Source organism: Lagopus leucura, unplaced genomic scaffold (assembly GCF_019238085.1).
Source record: "Lagopus leucura isolate 7727_CA_CO unplaced genomic scaffold, USGS_WTPT01 Super-Scaffold_1, whole genome shotgun sequence".
Lineage (NCBI taxonomy): Eukaryota > Metazoa > Chordata > Aves > Galliformes > Phasianidae > Lagopus > Lagopus leucura.
This window is the reverse complement of record NW_024962250.1, coordinates 15,092,707-15,109,237: the sequence shown is the minus strand read 5'-3', so window position 1 is coordinate 15,109,237 and position 16,531 is coordinate 15,092,707. Positions and strand designations below refer to the sequence as shown.

The 16,531-nt window shown below is 33.5% G+C and overlaps 1 protein-coding gene across 10 annotated transcripts in view; it reads right to left on the bottom strand.

The window, feature by feature from the left end:
• The window catches only part of DPH6 (diphthamine biosynthesis 6), a 179,219-nt gene that overhangs the window by 115,347 nt on the left and 47,341 nt on the right, over positions 1–16,531 (bottom strand). For all 10 annotated transcript variants that reach the window (XM_042863530.1, XM_042863590.1, XM_042863597.1 and 7 more), the window contains 3 exons: positions 10,216–10,277; positions 5,879–5,973; positions 251–338 (listed from right to left, as the gene is read on the bottom strand). In XM_042863530.1, the coding sequence (XP_042719464.1) occupies positions 251–338; positions 5,879–5,973; positions 10,216–10,277 (245 nt within the window). The remainder of the gene's footprint in view (positions 1–250; positions 339–5,878; positions 5,974–10,215; positions 10,278–16,531) is intronic.

Genomic DNA, 16,531 nt, shown 5'->3' with positions numbered 1-16,531 from the left:
ATGAAAAAAATGCTACACAGATATATTACCTTCATTCATTCCTTCATTCATTCATTCATTCATTCATTCAATAAGCAAGCTTTTATATTGAGTTTTTCATATACGATGTTCTGAAATTCAACTAAATATACACATCTTTATTTCAAAGAACACAAATAAGAAGATGTAACTTACCTTCAAACTATGACAATGCAACACAAAAAACCATGCATATAGCTTTAAAGGGAGATGACATTTGGAATTTACTTGCCTTATCCTCCAGGTGCATTTCCAGAAAATGAAGGTAGGCCACAGGTGCAAATGCATCAGCTGAATGCATAACCACTTTTGCAGAATCTCTGAAATGCAAAGTTATCAGAATCATATAAATGTACAAGATAACCAGTTGAGAATCTTTTTTTTTTTTTTTTTTAACAATGAAGAAAGTTTTTGCTATATAAAATCGTTCTGTTGAACATCACGCTATCTTCACTAATTTTCAAAAGGAATAATTTATAATTCCAGATCAGAATAAAGATATTTAGCTAGATAACGCCTATGCAATCATAACTGACATTACATTTTGCATTCCAGAGACTAATAAGTAATGCAATCTTTTCATTTTATCAATGTGAGATTTTTGAAAGTCTATTTTTCATCATTACGCTCCAGGGACTAGTTCTTGAAGTATTAACACCATGCAATATTTCATGCTGAGAAATTGACTGATTTGACCATCTTGCATCTTATACTGAAGACTACTAGACACAACTTTTTAATGCCAAATGTGTTGGTAGCAATGATAAACTTACTGTGTGCTGATTCAAATTAGTTAATTGTAGCTTTTATTTTTACAGACACAATCTGTCATGTTTTGATTCAAAAGAGGCTTTATCTGTTCTAGCCATCTGCATGGCTTTACTACTTAAGCAAAAGGTAACTCTAGGAAATAAACATCAGAAAGTGAGAATCTCAGATGCCTTACAAGAAAACCTGAAAATTCCTATAAGAAATGCTGAAGACATACAGATAATTTTCTTGAAGTCACAGTGCTGTTAAAACTTCACAGAATTCAATGAGTTTGGCCTGGGGATTCCAAACAAGATTTCTGGTAATGCTACATGCATACTGGAAACAGTTGAAGTTGCCTATATTCCACTGATTTAATGAAAGTGTAAAATTAACAGAAATATCTGCTTTCTAAAATGTGGCTTAGGATTTAAAATCAAAACTCCTTAATGCAATCACCATCACTATATTGTACAATGCACCTTTAGCATAAAAAAATTCTACTTCACTTTTAATAAGTTTTAATTTCTTTATGATCAAGTCTATAGCTTCATTCTTGAGAGTTACTACCAAGACTTTTAAGATTGAAATATCACATTCTTTTAGGACTTCTTAAAGATAGTCCCTTAAGATTAAAGTAATTTTTTTTCAAATGGTCACAGTGCCTACTAATTCAAATAGGAATTTTGTAAGTGGGTAGAATCTCACTTTGGAAATTTTTAGTATAGGAGCACGTTGATCATAAAAACATACTTTGATATAGCAATGATATCTGGTATCTGTGTATCTCCAGTGTCTGAAGATAATATCTTAATAACCACTGCTTGCTGTTGAAGGGAACAACAGCAATGGGGAAGTCCAGTACCACTGAGTGATGCAGTAGTTACTTGAAATTTCAGAAAAGCTTATGTTCAAAGTTAAAAATAATATTTTAGGGTTGTTCAGTGTACAATTTTGTACAATTTAAATGCCTAGTAACTTATAAAAAATACTTAAAAAATACTAAGAAGTATACTTCTAAAAAATATTACAAAGTAAAAGAAGCCATATCCCCACATGTACCAATTCAACAGCGCAGCATGCATGCTAACCAATGATGCTTGTGCTAGCAGTTCTACAACTGTGGAACTTTTTAGATTTGTTGCTCAAGAAGTAATATAAACAGTAACATTTCTACTAAGAATGAAATGCATTCCTGAAACAGACAGTTAACACATGCATGGCACCACAGCAGGTATTTGGTTTAAAGTGCTAATATTTCTCAATTGATGGCTCAAAATAGGTAGATTACGTGGTTCTGAAAGTAGTATTACAAGATATATAAAATATTCTTCTCCAATTAAATCATTTTTTGTCAGCCTCTCAGAACATACATATTTGTTTTAACTGATAAAATGTACTGTATTATTCAATACTAAACGTAACAAACGTGGAAACTGTAAGAGTTTTGTTATCAATAAGAAGTCATCATTCCAAAACACAGGAAGCCCTTAACTTGGACGTTATGTATAGCTTAGGAGATAGTAAAAGATGTAAGTAAATAATTAAACAATGTCAATAGCAGAGAGCTTAACATAAAAAAACAGTCACTTGAGAGGTTCTGAAAATCGTAAGAGAAGTCCATCTCATACTGAAAGTCATAGTTTTCCTTAGGAACATAACCACATTGTGACAGAAGAAGAGGAATTTTGTTAAGGAACATTTTCAGAAGACTTTAGAGAACAACAAAAATAATAGTTTGAAAAACTGTCCTAATTGTCTGATCCCTCAAATCACCTTGAATACCTGGGAAATTACTTTAAAACAGAATAATATTTTCACAAAATAAATACACATTAGGGCAAGTCTTCTTTGTCATTTTTTTTCTCAAGTTTACATATTTAGTTTTGAATCTAAACCTAATCACAGGGCTAATGACAAAGCAATCTGTAGAATTATACTTCCAAAACATTTTCAACATATCAATTTAACTTAGAAAGAAAACAAATTGAAGCATTCTGCATTCCATACATACTAATGGACCTTTATCATAACATTAGACAATAGATAGCCCTCACATAGACAAGAACTATATGATTTCTAGAGGTGTCAATCAATTGCACTACATATTTGAGTGTAATGCCAGATAGGAAATGCTTGGTATCTCTTAAATATTGAGCATAAGAAAGATGACAACAGACATTCTGGTAAAACCAGGTAAAACCCATCTGACTCCTGGTTGAGTATTTCTACTGGAAGATCTTTGTTTCTCCACTAAATATTGTTCATTTTCAAATATTTTAGTCAATTTGGCATTCTTGGTTTGCAAGGCGTGTCTTTAAATGAAAATTGAATGGTTTTGCAAGACTGAATTTAATATTCAAAAGCAAAATTAACCACATATTCGTACATTAAAACAACTCCCACTTCTCCATAACTGACATATAAAGGTTATTTTCTTCCTGATAGAGCAGATTTCCTTTTTCAAAGATGACAATGTGAAAACACAGTCACAAGTTTCGTGTGACAAAAGCAGTAATCAGTGAAAATGCTACCCAAAAGTAACATTGTAAATTATGGGCATATTAGATAAGGTTTTAATGTGAGAAGATGCAGGAATGCCTTTTGTGAGAACTGAACTGTCCCCAGTTCCAGCTGGCTCCAAAAGGGACCCTATTACTGGCCAAAGCTGAGCCCATTAGCTACACAAGTAGATCCTCTGAATAACTCATTTAAGAAAGGATAAAAAATACTGAACAGCAGCTGTGAGAGAGGAGTGAGAAAAGACATGTGAGAAAAACAGCCCTGCAGCCACCAAGATCAGCACAGAAGGAGGTCAGAAAGTGCTCCAGATGCAGAACAGAAGTACCCTGTAAACTCACAGTGGAGCAGGTTGCTCCCCTGCAGCTGCAGAGATAGCAGACAGAGCAAATCTCCACGTGCAGACCGTAGAGATGAGTCTGTGCAGGAGCAGTTGAATGTGGCCTGAGAAAGGCCATAGCTTGTGGAGAGCCAACGCAGGAGCGGGTTCCTGGCTGGAGCTGCAACCTATTAATTTTAATTGAGCAGCTCACTGGTGCAGTTCATTACCCTTTCCCAAATCAAGACCGTTTTGCCCATGATGGTCTCAACTAAGCCATCCTTCCACCCTTATTTTGACGCATAAGCTTTTGCACCTTATTTTTTTCCCCTGCAAAGTGAGAGGTACCTTGGTGAGCATTTGCCAGCCATCCAAAGTTAATACACTGTAACTGTTATACAGGAAAGAATAATCTCCAATGTCTTCCACAGAGACTTACACTAGCAAAATGTTTCTAAGGAATTTAGGAAGCTTGAAAAAATTTGTACAGGTTTTATTTAACCTCTAGCTTGTAATTCTTACAATGCCATTTAAGCTTAAAAATAATATCAGGATGTATATCACAACCATGGCTATTTAAACATCTGGAAACTACCAGCCTAACAACATGATTACATAGTCCGTTTTGATTCACCCAGTGAATATGAGAAACAAAAATAAAAACTAAGTAAAGTTGTAAAAACAACTCATAAATAACAAATGATTATCAGCAATGTTTAATGAAAAAGAAACTACAAATATTATTGTAAAAGCTTATAATAGATTTTTACATGAATGGCCCTTAAAAGGTATGCTTTTATGACAAAGTAGGAGAGAGCTAAGCAGTCCTAATTAAGCCTGAGAAACAAAATGTCAGTGTACCTATTCAGTTTGGACTATAGAAATGTACATTCAGAACTAGCTTGAGTAACTGTTTAATCTATTTCAGGTGTGCAAAAGGACACCTTTTCTAAGGATCTTTCTAAAGGAATACTGGGGAATTGTATATCCAATTCTAACGGAATACCCAGGTTTAATCGGAAACAAAATATAGTTAATAATGTAAACAATAAACTAAACAAATGTAAGCCAAAAACTTAAACAAGTGTATTTCATTTGTCAGTTATAACCTAGCCACCTTCTTCTAAAGTATACATTTTGTTGCAAGTGTTGCAATACAAATACTGAACAGGCCACAGCTGGTAATGGGTATTATTTCTCAAACAAAATGACAGTTTCTCAGAATTCTGTCTCTGATACCCACTGGAATTGATAAGACTTTATCACTTCAGTAGAAATCGTATGAGACGTTAAATGTAAAAATGAATATCTCCAGACTCAAATTATCTAGTTTTTTTAGTTGACTACGTAGGACATATCATGCAGTCAACCAATATTTCACCTCAGCATACTTTCACTATAGCAGCTTCTAAACCTTTCCACATTTTATCTATTGCTCTTCCTGTCCCTGCAATGAAAGTCGAACAGTTGCTGGTTCTCAGCTCTATACAGATACCAGTGGTATGGAAAAATGAAACAAATAGATCTTCACTGTGGAAGCTTTACCATATATGAACAATAATCATGACCTTCCATAAGACGACCATCATCAGTACGTGATTACTAATCTGTTTACTTGGCTAAGAAAAGGAACATCAGTCAAAACATCTCACTCAAAGCAAGCAAACTTAGCTATTTAACAGACTAAAAAGAAACTTACAACAAGAGTCAAACATTATTCATATCCCACTACACAGATTTCAGCAATTTATTTCAAAAGAATAAGCTACTCAGTAAATACTAGATGGATTCATCCTATGTTTATATTTAAAATATCCTCTAATAATGGAAGAAAAATGTTTTCGTTATCATTCTAAGCTGCTAAACTTACACACACTCACTTGCGCACACACACACGGAGTTAATGGAACCCACAGGCTACTGATGTGGCAGTTTATCAAATGTAGCTGTAATGAAAGATAAATATTACAGGCAATTCACACTTCATGAAAGGATAAAAGTGTCAGTGTGCAGGTACCAGTTTTACTGCAGGCCATAATCAGCAAGTAAACGAAAGTGCAAATGTCTAAGAAGTTTATAGCTTTCTATGAAGGCCTCGTCTTGTCAGGTATTGATTTAGGTTTTCAGAGGACTTGGCCAGTGTTAAACAAAGTGAGTATTTGTGAACTTAGAGGATGTGTTTTTCACTCTGCCAACAAAAGCTGCCTCAAGCTAAATGTGAAAATGCTCTCATTGCTTTAATATAAGGAAATGGAAGAAACTATTCCTTACACAACTATTTTCTTCTTAAATAGAGGGCAGTCCAGAGTGAATGTTTCATATTCTCCACCTTCTCCGCAAATGTGGACACCATATTTCTCAGAAACCTAACGCAAAAGAAAAATGTAAACATACAGGTATTACAGTAGAGCACTAAAAATAGATTTTGCTGATAAATTCAGTTTGTACCTTCTAAAAGGCCACTCATTAAAATAATAAAAAAGACCCTCAAATATCACACAAAAGATTCTTGATTTCTTTGTATCACAATGATCTATGAAATACCAATAAATATAATTTGTGATATATTTTAAGTAGAATTGGTACTGCAGTATTCAAATAAACAAATCAAATCCTGATTATTCTTCCACAAGAGACTAGAAAGTTTGTTCAGGCACACAAATCTGGTTCTCTCCCTTTGGCAGAGATAGTTCACTTCTGCGAGAAGCTTGTGCTGTAAATCAATACAAGATGTAGCACTTTACATAGCAGTGTACAACAAATAAAATTTCTGGCAATAGTTAACAACCACTTCCATACTCTTGTAAATAACTATCTTGTTCTCAAAAATTCTCATGAATTGAACTTTCCAAGTCAAAAGCAAAAAGGAAAAGCAAAAACTGAATTTGTTGCTTCCATTCCTTATCATACTAACTATGGTCTCTAAGTTGATATATTTGTAAATATTCCTGAAGCTCTGGGAATCACACTAAAACAGATAATTGCATAATTCAGTAAATTTCAAATAAGAGACATGATTAACATCAGTGACTGTAGAGCATGAACCAAAGTTCGTTTGTCTGAGTAAGAAGAATGCAATTGCTGAACAGTTCATTCTAATTCTACATTTACTGTGTCAGTAGGTAGTAATCAAGCAACTGCATCATGCTATAAGCACAGACCCCCCACCCCCATCTCCCTGCAGGAAAAATTCCGATCCTGGTTATAACGCATTTATTTAAATTCAGTTAGTTAAACAAAAGGCCTAAGTCCTCTTCAATTTTTTTATATTATTGAAGAAAAGGATAACAATCTGAGAAAACAATACCTTGATAATACTCTATGTGACCTTGTGGTTTAAGGGTTCTTGTAGTGGAAAATCTAAGTCTCCTTTGTAAGAAATGTTACATCATTTTTTTTAATATATTACTATTGGAGACATTTTTCATTTTCCCTTAAGTATTTTCTTAAAAAGAAAATGAACAGAAGAAAACCTTTAATCAAATGCTCTTTATAAATTACACCTCTGACACAAGAAAGAATGTATTCTGTCAACAACAGCAAAAAGATTTCTACAGGACAAATACATCAAGAATAATTAATGTTGATGCAATAAGAATGGACAATCTACAAAACACTTAGTCAAAACCTTTTATTCTTCTTCTTGGAGCTTCCATAAAATAAACAAATAAATGAAGCCCTCAAAACAAAATCGTAATATAAAATGAAAAAGAGAAACCTGGAGAAGATCTTTCTAACAGTAATTTTTTCCATTATGAAAAGTCGTCACTTTAAAAATTGGTAGTTCTGCTTGTGAATATTAGTACCTGTAATAATTAGAGGCAATACCAAATACTCAGAAAGTGAAAGACAGTTTATTGTATTTGTGATGGAAAATCCACTTTTTCAGTGTTACTGGCTTTAAGATCATGCTTGTCAGCAATTACACTGGGCGCTAAAGATTTTTGCAGTTCCCACTAATGTCAACAGGAATTGAGGACATTCGACAGCTCTTACAGAACAGACATTCAATGCATTTCACAAGTGAGTGGTATTTTAAAGATGTTATCAATGACAACAGAAACTTGTCTTCTGATCATTTAGAAAACTAACATTTTTTCAAGACTAATATATTTTGTTTTGCAAGCTGTAAGTTATATTCCTAACTAACAACATAGACTCTAATATAAATTTTGTGATTGCTAAGACTGGTCTCAAATGAGCCAGAAAATTAAAAATTGCACAACTAAACATACAAGTCCAATTCAAAATCTATAAGAAATATAATGAAGAAATTAACTTCCAGGCTATTCATCTTAACTCAAACACACAGTCAGACAAAGGGTGTATGGAAGAAGAATCCAAACTTTACCAAAGAATGGCCCCTTCTAACTTTGGGTACAACAGACAAAGAGAAAAGCTGACTTTTGTGACTGAAGTTGAGTGATATAAGATAGAATAAATGAATTCCAGTGCTTCCTGTCCAAGTGTAGACTTTTTTCCCAATTCAGAAATTCTACGTAACTATAGAAATGCTCTTTACATTCAGAATTACTCATCAAGTTATAAGGCAAGTACACAAATGACTAAAAAATTATTTCTATTAATAGGGACAGAAGTACAGACAAATATTACCATGATATACATTTAGCATTCTATTAATAAATTCCAAGGAGAGGGCGAACAGCCTCAGAGATTTGGCAGGTTGCCAAAAATACTTCAGTGTAAAAAGCTAGGGCTCTTGGTATGCAAGAAATAGTCATACAAAAAAAAAAAATAAAAAAAATTAGTAATTATGTAGCAACCATTCCTCAGTAACTAAGGTCTTATAATTTAGAAAAAAATTCAGGAACTTTTCTTGCCATTGTCCTGAACCAATACTCATGATAAAAACATAGATAGCAGATCATTATTGTACTTACAAACTCAACCTCCTGCATGGAATGAGAAAAATATTGCAAATCTAATTTAAAGTTCTTCCCACCTAATACTTCACTTTTTTTCCCCCACTCAATACAATCAGAAGACTGAAAATTTAGGCAGCAATTTATTTCTCCCCGAAGTTAAATAATTCCATGAATGAAATCAGAGCTCTTTTTCTCTTTTAATTAACATTGACACTGATCAGAACAATAAAATTTGTTTCTCCTCCTTCCTGTAAATTGTAAGCACCTCACTCTCACATTCTGTCTACCAGGATTTCTGATATTGAACACTTCATTGGGTTGCATAGCAATTTTTCAAATCAGAAACCTCTGCAGTTTATAGTTACTGATTTGTTTTTATCACTCCTTAAATCCAACAAAACATCCAGAAAAGGCAATTTACTTGTACTTTGACTTTCATAGCATGCAACACAGAGGAAACTGCACAGGGATCAGTTCTGCAGTCTCCCTGACAATGATCCAATAAACAGTTACAAATACTCAGCCCATGAGCTCTATGCTTTTCTTCCCAAAGCCCTCCCTCATTCCACTGGGAGTTGGCAGTGAGCAAAACTACATACTAAAAAGAGAAGGAAAAATAGTAATGACTAATTTTTTTTTCCCTCCCGAAAACAATTGATGCACCATGCAGTTTCTCAGCATTTGTTGACTGCTGGCCAGCCAGTACGCCTCAGCAGCTGCTGCCCCCTCAACTCTCCACACCTTTATTGTTCATCATGATGCCATATGGTATGGCACATTCCTTTGGTCAGTTTGAGTCACATGTCCTAGTTCTGTCCTCTCCCAGCTCCTTCTACTCCCCTTGCTGGCAAGGCAGGTGAGATTCAGATTGGGTATTAGGAGAAGGTACTTCACCAGAGGGTGCTCAGGCACTGAAAATGGTATCCTAGGCAGTGGGTTAGACACCAACCTGCCAGAGTTAAAGAAGCATTTGGAGAACACTCTCAGAAATAGGGTCTGGATTTTGGGTGGTCCTGTGTGGAGCCAGGAGTTAGACTTGATGATCCTCATGGGCCCTTCAAACTTGGAAAATTCTGTAACCCTCTGAGTCTTTGACTCTTTACAGCACCTGCTCAGCAATTACTAAAAGATCACTGTGTTATCAAACTTGTCTTTCTCCTGAAGTCAAAACAACATGGCCTCATACCAGACACTGAATAAAATCAACTCTGTCTCAGTTTAAACCTGGACAGGGTTGCCAATTTGCTTGAGGACAACAAAAGAGTAAGCTTATTTTGTCACAGACAACATACAAAACCACACTTCCAGGACAATTATTCACAGATTGCACATAGCTCAATACTTGATTTTTCTACTTCAAACTCAAAGATGATGTACAAAATCTGGTCTTCTTATTCTTAGTTATACACCTTTTCTTTAAGTAAATATACTAGCTCCATTTATAAGCATTTATATGCTGTGATGACTACATACCCCCATGGACAGAATTTAGTATATGCTCAAGTATATGCTCTTACTCAAATTTGAAAGGCACTTCTGTATGCATTCCGACTACATAAAATATGATATAAAATGTTCAGATGTTGACAGTTACAGAGAAATTTTATATCACATATGATCTTGTCACATCCATTACTTGCTGTTAATTTTTCTGACTTTCTAAAGCATCGCACTGAAATTACAACTTTGCCTATGAGTATTTTTTCAGTAAAACAGTAATACCTCCAAAAGATAAGGCTCCATTTGATCCAATGTTTTTCCAAGATGCTTATCTGGATCTAAACCTGAAAAAAAGAAAAAAAAAAGTTATAATATGTTTTATGAAGTAACAATATAGCTTGTCTACCGCAGAATTTGTCCCACTGTACCTAAAAAAAAAGTTCTATCCTAAAGAAATCCTACTTTGTCAGAATTCTTTCATCCCCATCAGGCAAAATGTTTTCATTTCATTCATCATGCTCATGATGAACAAGGCCAATTATTTTTGTACTGCATGCCAACTAGATAAGCTGTTGTTTTCCTTCCCTTTCAATAACCAGCAAAGTAAACACATGAATTCACAGTAATAGATAATCTACACAGAAATTACCTACTCACCCCAGAAGTTCAGTTGGAAACTAGAAAGTTTCCTTTCTACACATGTTAAAAATACAAGTTATCGTAGTTTCTACAAGAGATATGTTAAATTATTGGAAAAGACAAACTTTTCCTTAAAAAACAAAGCAAAACAAAACTTCTCATACATGTCTAACAAAAAAAGGCAAGAATTAGAAATGATGGAGATATAAAGAGAGTTCAGATTTACAGCATATCTGAAATGCTTTGCCTTCTGACTCATCACAAAATATTCTGTAAGATGTTTATGTATTGATTTACTTTTCCTAGACAAAAAAAAGTAATCTTTATTAGCATTTAATAGTACCAATACCTTGCCTCTCTAAATTTCTTTCTTGACTTTTTACCTTTATGAGTTTTGCCAGCTTAGGGCTGCTACATGGTCACTTCTAAGAATAAAACAAATAATTGGCAGTAATCAGCACTGGGATAAAAAAAACACCCAGGAACCCTATTTCAAGAGCTGACACACTCATCAATGAGTAACCAAATTAATATTCTAGTTAGATTTGAGTAAGTGGTCAAAAGGTCTTAACGTTCAAAGAAAGAAAAACAGAACGATGACTTCTAAAAGCAAAGGTACACTGGAAGGTTTTAAGTGATCACATTTCCTAGTACTCATCACAAACTCGTCTATTTCTTCCTAGGATACTACTTTATATAATAATGGTATAATCAAAGAGCTGCCAGCAGAATGTCTAAATTTAGAAGTAATTTCTAAAGCATGTTCCTTGCAAAGCACTTTAGCTCACTGATAATATAAGTTTTTATATAAATGTATGGTTTACTATTAAATAAAGTCTTTGCTGAGTTCAAATAGCTGATATGCCTTTTAATTTTTATAATGATGCTCTTGATATATTTAAATTTCAGTGAAACTAAATTAACAAGATAGAATGAATGAGATTTCAAAACAAAATTTTTTAAATATTTTATTAAAGTGCATTAAAAATTCCCTTACTATTTGAGGAGACACTTTACAAACTGTTTAATAATTAAAAGGAAGGAGGACAGTTTTTCCACCTCTGTTCTTATCTTGGGAGTCATCTACTGCTCTTCATTAACAGAACGAAAATGTTCATTGCTACATAAAAGAATGATTGTTTATGCTTGTGAAAATCAATTGAAGATTGATCAAATCAAATGAAGATAACTTCATTTGAATATACTTACTTTGCTCTGAAAAGCTTTTTTTTTTTTTTTTAAATACATTTCAAAATCCCATCATTGTCCATACTGTATAATCAGGCCAATAGAGCATATTTCTAGCAGGTTATATTTGTTAATCTGCCATATAAAAGATAATGGAGCAAAATGACAAATAAAAAATGTTCATTAAAAACTACCTTTATTCTCAAAATGTACACTACTTCTATGTGTACATACATGTCAGATGAGGCTATAAGCACCGATTAACCCCAAATTGGGTATTGTTTTGTCCCTAAGATTTGGGATGAATATTATTAAATGATTTACAAGATCAACAGCATACAGTCTCCAGTTTGAAAAATATCTTATATCTTCCTTTAATAGGTATGAGTTTGCTTGTCCACTGTTTTTAAACTCCTTACAATCATTTAGCTGGAGAACCTTTTCTCCAGAGCAAATTTACTCCTCAACTTAAATGATCATGAAGCACATGCAGATATCATGATTAATTAATTGTAGAACACATGCACTTATGGTATACACTGTGGTGAAAGCTGATGTGGCCTACAGTAAACAATTGCAATGACTCTGTTGATGTCTTCCAATGAATACTAGCTTAACATCATGTCCTTGAATTTAATGGAACAGGTGTGAGTAGCATATTATAATACTCTGCACAATACCAGATTAACATTCTCCATTAATATCACTACTTTTCCAAGATAGTTTTATTAAGGAGAGGGACTATTTGTTTAAATTTTAACTAAATTCTCATTACAAACAAGTCAGAAAGGAAAGTTGCTAAATCCAGACATACTAATATATTATTTCTCTCCTAATCTCTCTTTGATTTTCAGAAGAATACTCCTCTACTGTTTGCTCCCATTTAATAAATCGTAACAAGTAAAAAGAAACTATTATACAAATATCATAGAAAATGCAAATTAATTGCCTGTGTACAGTTTGTAAACTCTACAATAATTATTATCCCTACTTACATGAAAATCTATAGAAGTGCAATGTAACCTTTCTCTTTCTTAATAGTATTCTACTTTTTGGGTAGCTTGTCCTTCTTTTGAAAAGTATATTTTCCTTTAGTTTTTACTAAGTTTGCATTGTGAGAAAATAATCTGCTAAAGACATCAAGAACCAATATAACCAGTAGCTCACAGAATCAGTAATCCAAATTCAAATTGCAAATAACGGTGTACATACACAGTGTACACTTACTGCTAAAGTAAAATAAAGTATATTACCATACTTACAAACCATATTTAACAAGCAGTTAATAAACATTGGTCACTCTGAAGGTAATGCCTCCCATTTATTTCCATGGAAACTGTAACAGATACCAAGAGCACAAGAATACTATTTGATAGAGCAAATTCTCAGCTACAAAACATTATTTTTCAACACAATCACCACCACTAACTGCATTTTTGCCAGAGATGAACAAAAGCCTGCATGCCACACCCCTAAAATCTGCGGAAGTGATCCATTGCTGTGGTCACCACTGCAGAAGCGGCACCACTCACTGCCTCGTTGTGCTCACATCCACTGTTTGATCTCCATAAACATTCTGCAAGTGTTTATGAATGTAAATGGGTGATGTATGTTTCACATGTAGGAATTCAATGACACATCTTTGCTCCAGACACACTTCATCAATGTGATTTTATCAGACTGTTGCTTTGTTGCCATATTTTATGTGGCAAAAAAATATAGCAAAATATTGGTGGGAAGATTCAGCCTCTACTGTCATAGTACCAACATCTCCCTCTGGCACTGAAGGCCATCATAATAAAATAGGAGGTAATACTTTTGGAGCAGCCCTTGTAAATTCATTCTTCTATTTTGTATGGTTTTTTTTTTTGTTTGTTTGTTTGTTTTTGAAGAAGGAGTAGATTGATTGAGACACTTAAAACAACTTAGACTATAAAGGAAAAAAATACTGCAAATTCTTAGTATATTCAATTTAACCACATCCTCCAGACTTCTCCATAAAGCTAGCCAGGAAGAAAGCTGGATGGATGGATAAACCAACAAGGTTCGGATCTGGATGACTGTTGTAAAATGAATAAATTAGTTAGGAAGAGAACTGTAATTTGTAGCACTGACATCTATTTCACTTAACTTGCATGTATCAATGGGAAGCAATTACAATTCAATTAAAATATTCACTTTTATTACTTTACTGACTGACCTTGAAGTTAATGCCTGCTTTATTTAATTGCATCATCTATGAATAAATGTTAACCCTAGAATGTTATGCCCCATTATTTTCAAAGCATTTTAACTCCCCAACTGAATTACATCAGTCAATTTATAATATCTTGTCAAGAAAGTAAGTTGGGCTTTATTTCTCTGCGATAGATCAGTACATGACAACATAAACACTTTGCAAGATTTGCTATTTTTAGCAGTACCCAGTAAAACAAGTATTGTTTTCACCTCAACTTTTGTTTTAATATAAAATCAGTTCATGATAGTACAAACTGTGTAATCATTTCAAATTAATGTGTACTCCATCTGCAATTACTGACAAATCCACTGACAGGAACAGAATTCTTGAACCTATCAACATTTGCAGAACTCTGGTGCACAGTCACAAGACAAATGTTGTAGAGAATTGCAGCAACATAAACACCAGGGCAGAAATTCAGGGCTTTGTTTGGCAGTGAAAAAGATTTATAAAAAAATGTTACTAAAAGGCATTTTGTTGATGTTAAGTTACTACCAAGTGAGCATAGTGAAGGGGAACTACCTGGTGCCACTTGCCTTTTTCACAGCCATTAAAAACATATCAAGTTCCATTTTCACATTTTGAGTAAATAATGATTAAGTAATGATTAGTTTTAAGAAATAGTGGTGCAAAAATTATTTCTTACAGTTACACTGAACCAATCTGTAATTTTACTAGTTGGAACAGAGACTGTAGGACTATTGTTGAAGATAAAATCCTATACCTAGTGTTCATCAATTTTTTTCTAAACTACGTTAATCTGATATCATCAAATTTTAAAATTCAAGAGGTAAAAGCTCATAAAACTCTTCATACTAGCAATATTAATTTTATCTGTAATGTCTTGTGAGTTCTTAACAAAGTTATTTGTATTCTATTTACATTCAGGTTTCAAAGCAACTTAGCTCTACTGTTTCAGAAATAAAAATCTCAGTAATTCTGTCAAGAAATTTTGTATTAGTGGAATATTTTCACATGTACTTTTAAAAGTCTAAAAGGTTCATAGTTTAAGAAGACATTGTGGAAGAAGAAAGGATAAACCGTTGTTTTCAACTCCATTTTTCTTCTCTGATCTTTCAAAACAAGATGTTATATAGCAAATAGTTCAGCGTGCTGAAAACACTGCCCCAACTAACTTCCCTTCAGGAATCTCCATGAACTTCAGACACATTACAAACTCGTTTCGTACTTCTACTAATGTATGGTTTTCCTCATAGAAATCTGTTTTCAGAGTTTTTAAACTTTGGCATACTGAAATGTTTTGAGGAGAATTAGTTTAGAGCTGGTAGCTACAACATTTTTTTTTTTAATTTTATTACATTTTATTTCATTAAAAGAGCTAAACCGCCATAGTTGGGATTTTTTTTTTAAAAAAGTTCTTCTTTCCTTGATAAAAGATTCTGAAATTTCTGTGCTTTGAACATTTGTAGTGCTATTAAGCTTAGAAGAAAGGAATTAAAAATTGATTCTGTGGCATGAACAAGTGCTTGAATTTGTTTCACTGTCATTAAAGTCATCCCACACAGACAATTTATAAAATGTTTAAGATGCACAGCTCCCAGATAAATCAACAGGGACTTCTGGAAGAGCAAACTGATAGACTGCCTGCAAAAGGGCAAAAGCTAGAACAGAAATGAAGAATCAATTTAGACAAGAACACATAGAAACCTGGAAAGGAAAGTATCACTGGCTCTACACACATACGCATTTAAGGGTTTGAGCTTACGCTCTGTTTCAGCACCAAATCTGTGTTGCAGAAATGTACTGAAAACAAATATTCCTCTTAAAACATCAAGGAAAACTACAATTGTTGAGGACAAATTGCTCTAACTTCATGACATAAAATTAATTTCAACTGCACTAACAGAACTGAATTTTTGTATAAATGGCACTTAAGTTTTCGTGTCAATTCTTGTCTCTGCAAGAATTAGACATAGTTAAATTATTTAAGTAAATTAAAAATAGATAAAACTCTATTCTCAGTTTTTACTGAGGACCATACCGTGAAGAACCTTAAAATTCCTTCTAAATATAACCTTCCTCTTCCTCCTCCTCCTCTCACTTCAAGTTGAGTATTAGAGCTTTTGCTGCAGTGGAAGTTTTAGAACCTGGTATAGTTAGAAGCAGTACATAATGTTACCAAGAATAAAAATGGAATCTGTCACATGCAGATTCTACTAGCTAATTATTGTTTTAATCCACACAGCTTGTCCACAGAAGGATGTCAAAACTGCATCTTATGATTGTGGTATAGTACACTGTCTCACACAAGCAATGGATATTTCTGGAACTTCAAGTGCCCAAATACTCATTATTCTAACTAGTTTTATTTTAACTATTACTGAATGACCTCATTCTAACTTTCTGGGACTTCCACTGAAGGGAGATATATTTCAAATACAAAAATATCATGCATCACACAGGCAGCTTCAACAACAAAAAAGAGGCAGTGCAGACAGATATACAGAGCAATCCTTTTTTTTTTTTTTTTTTTTTTTTAATTGCTTAGGTTTGTGTGGAGTATTCTTCTCT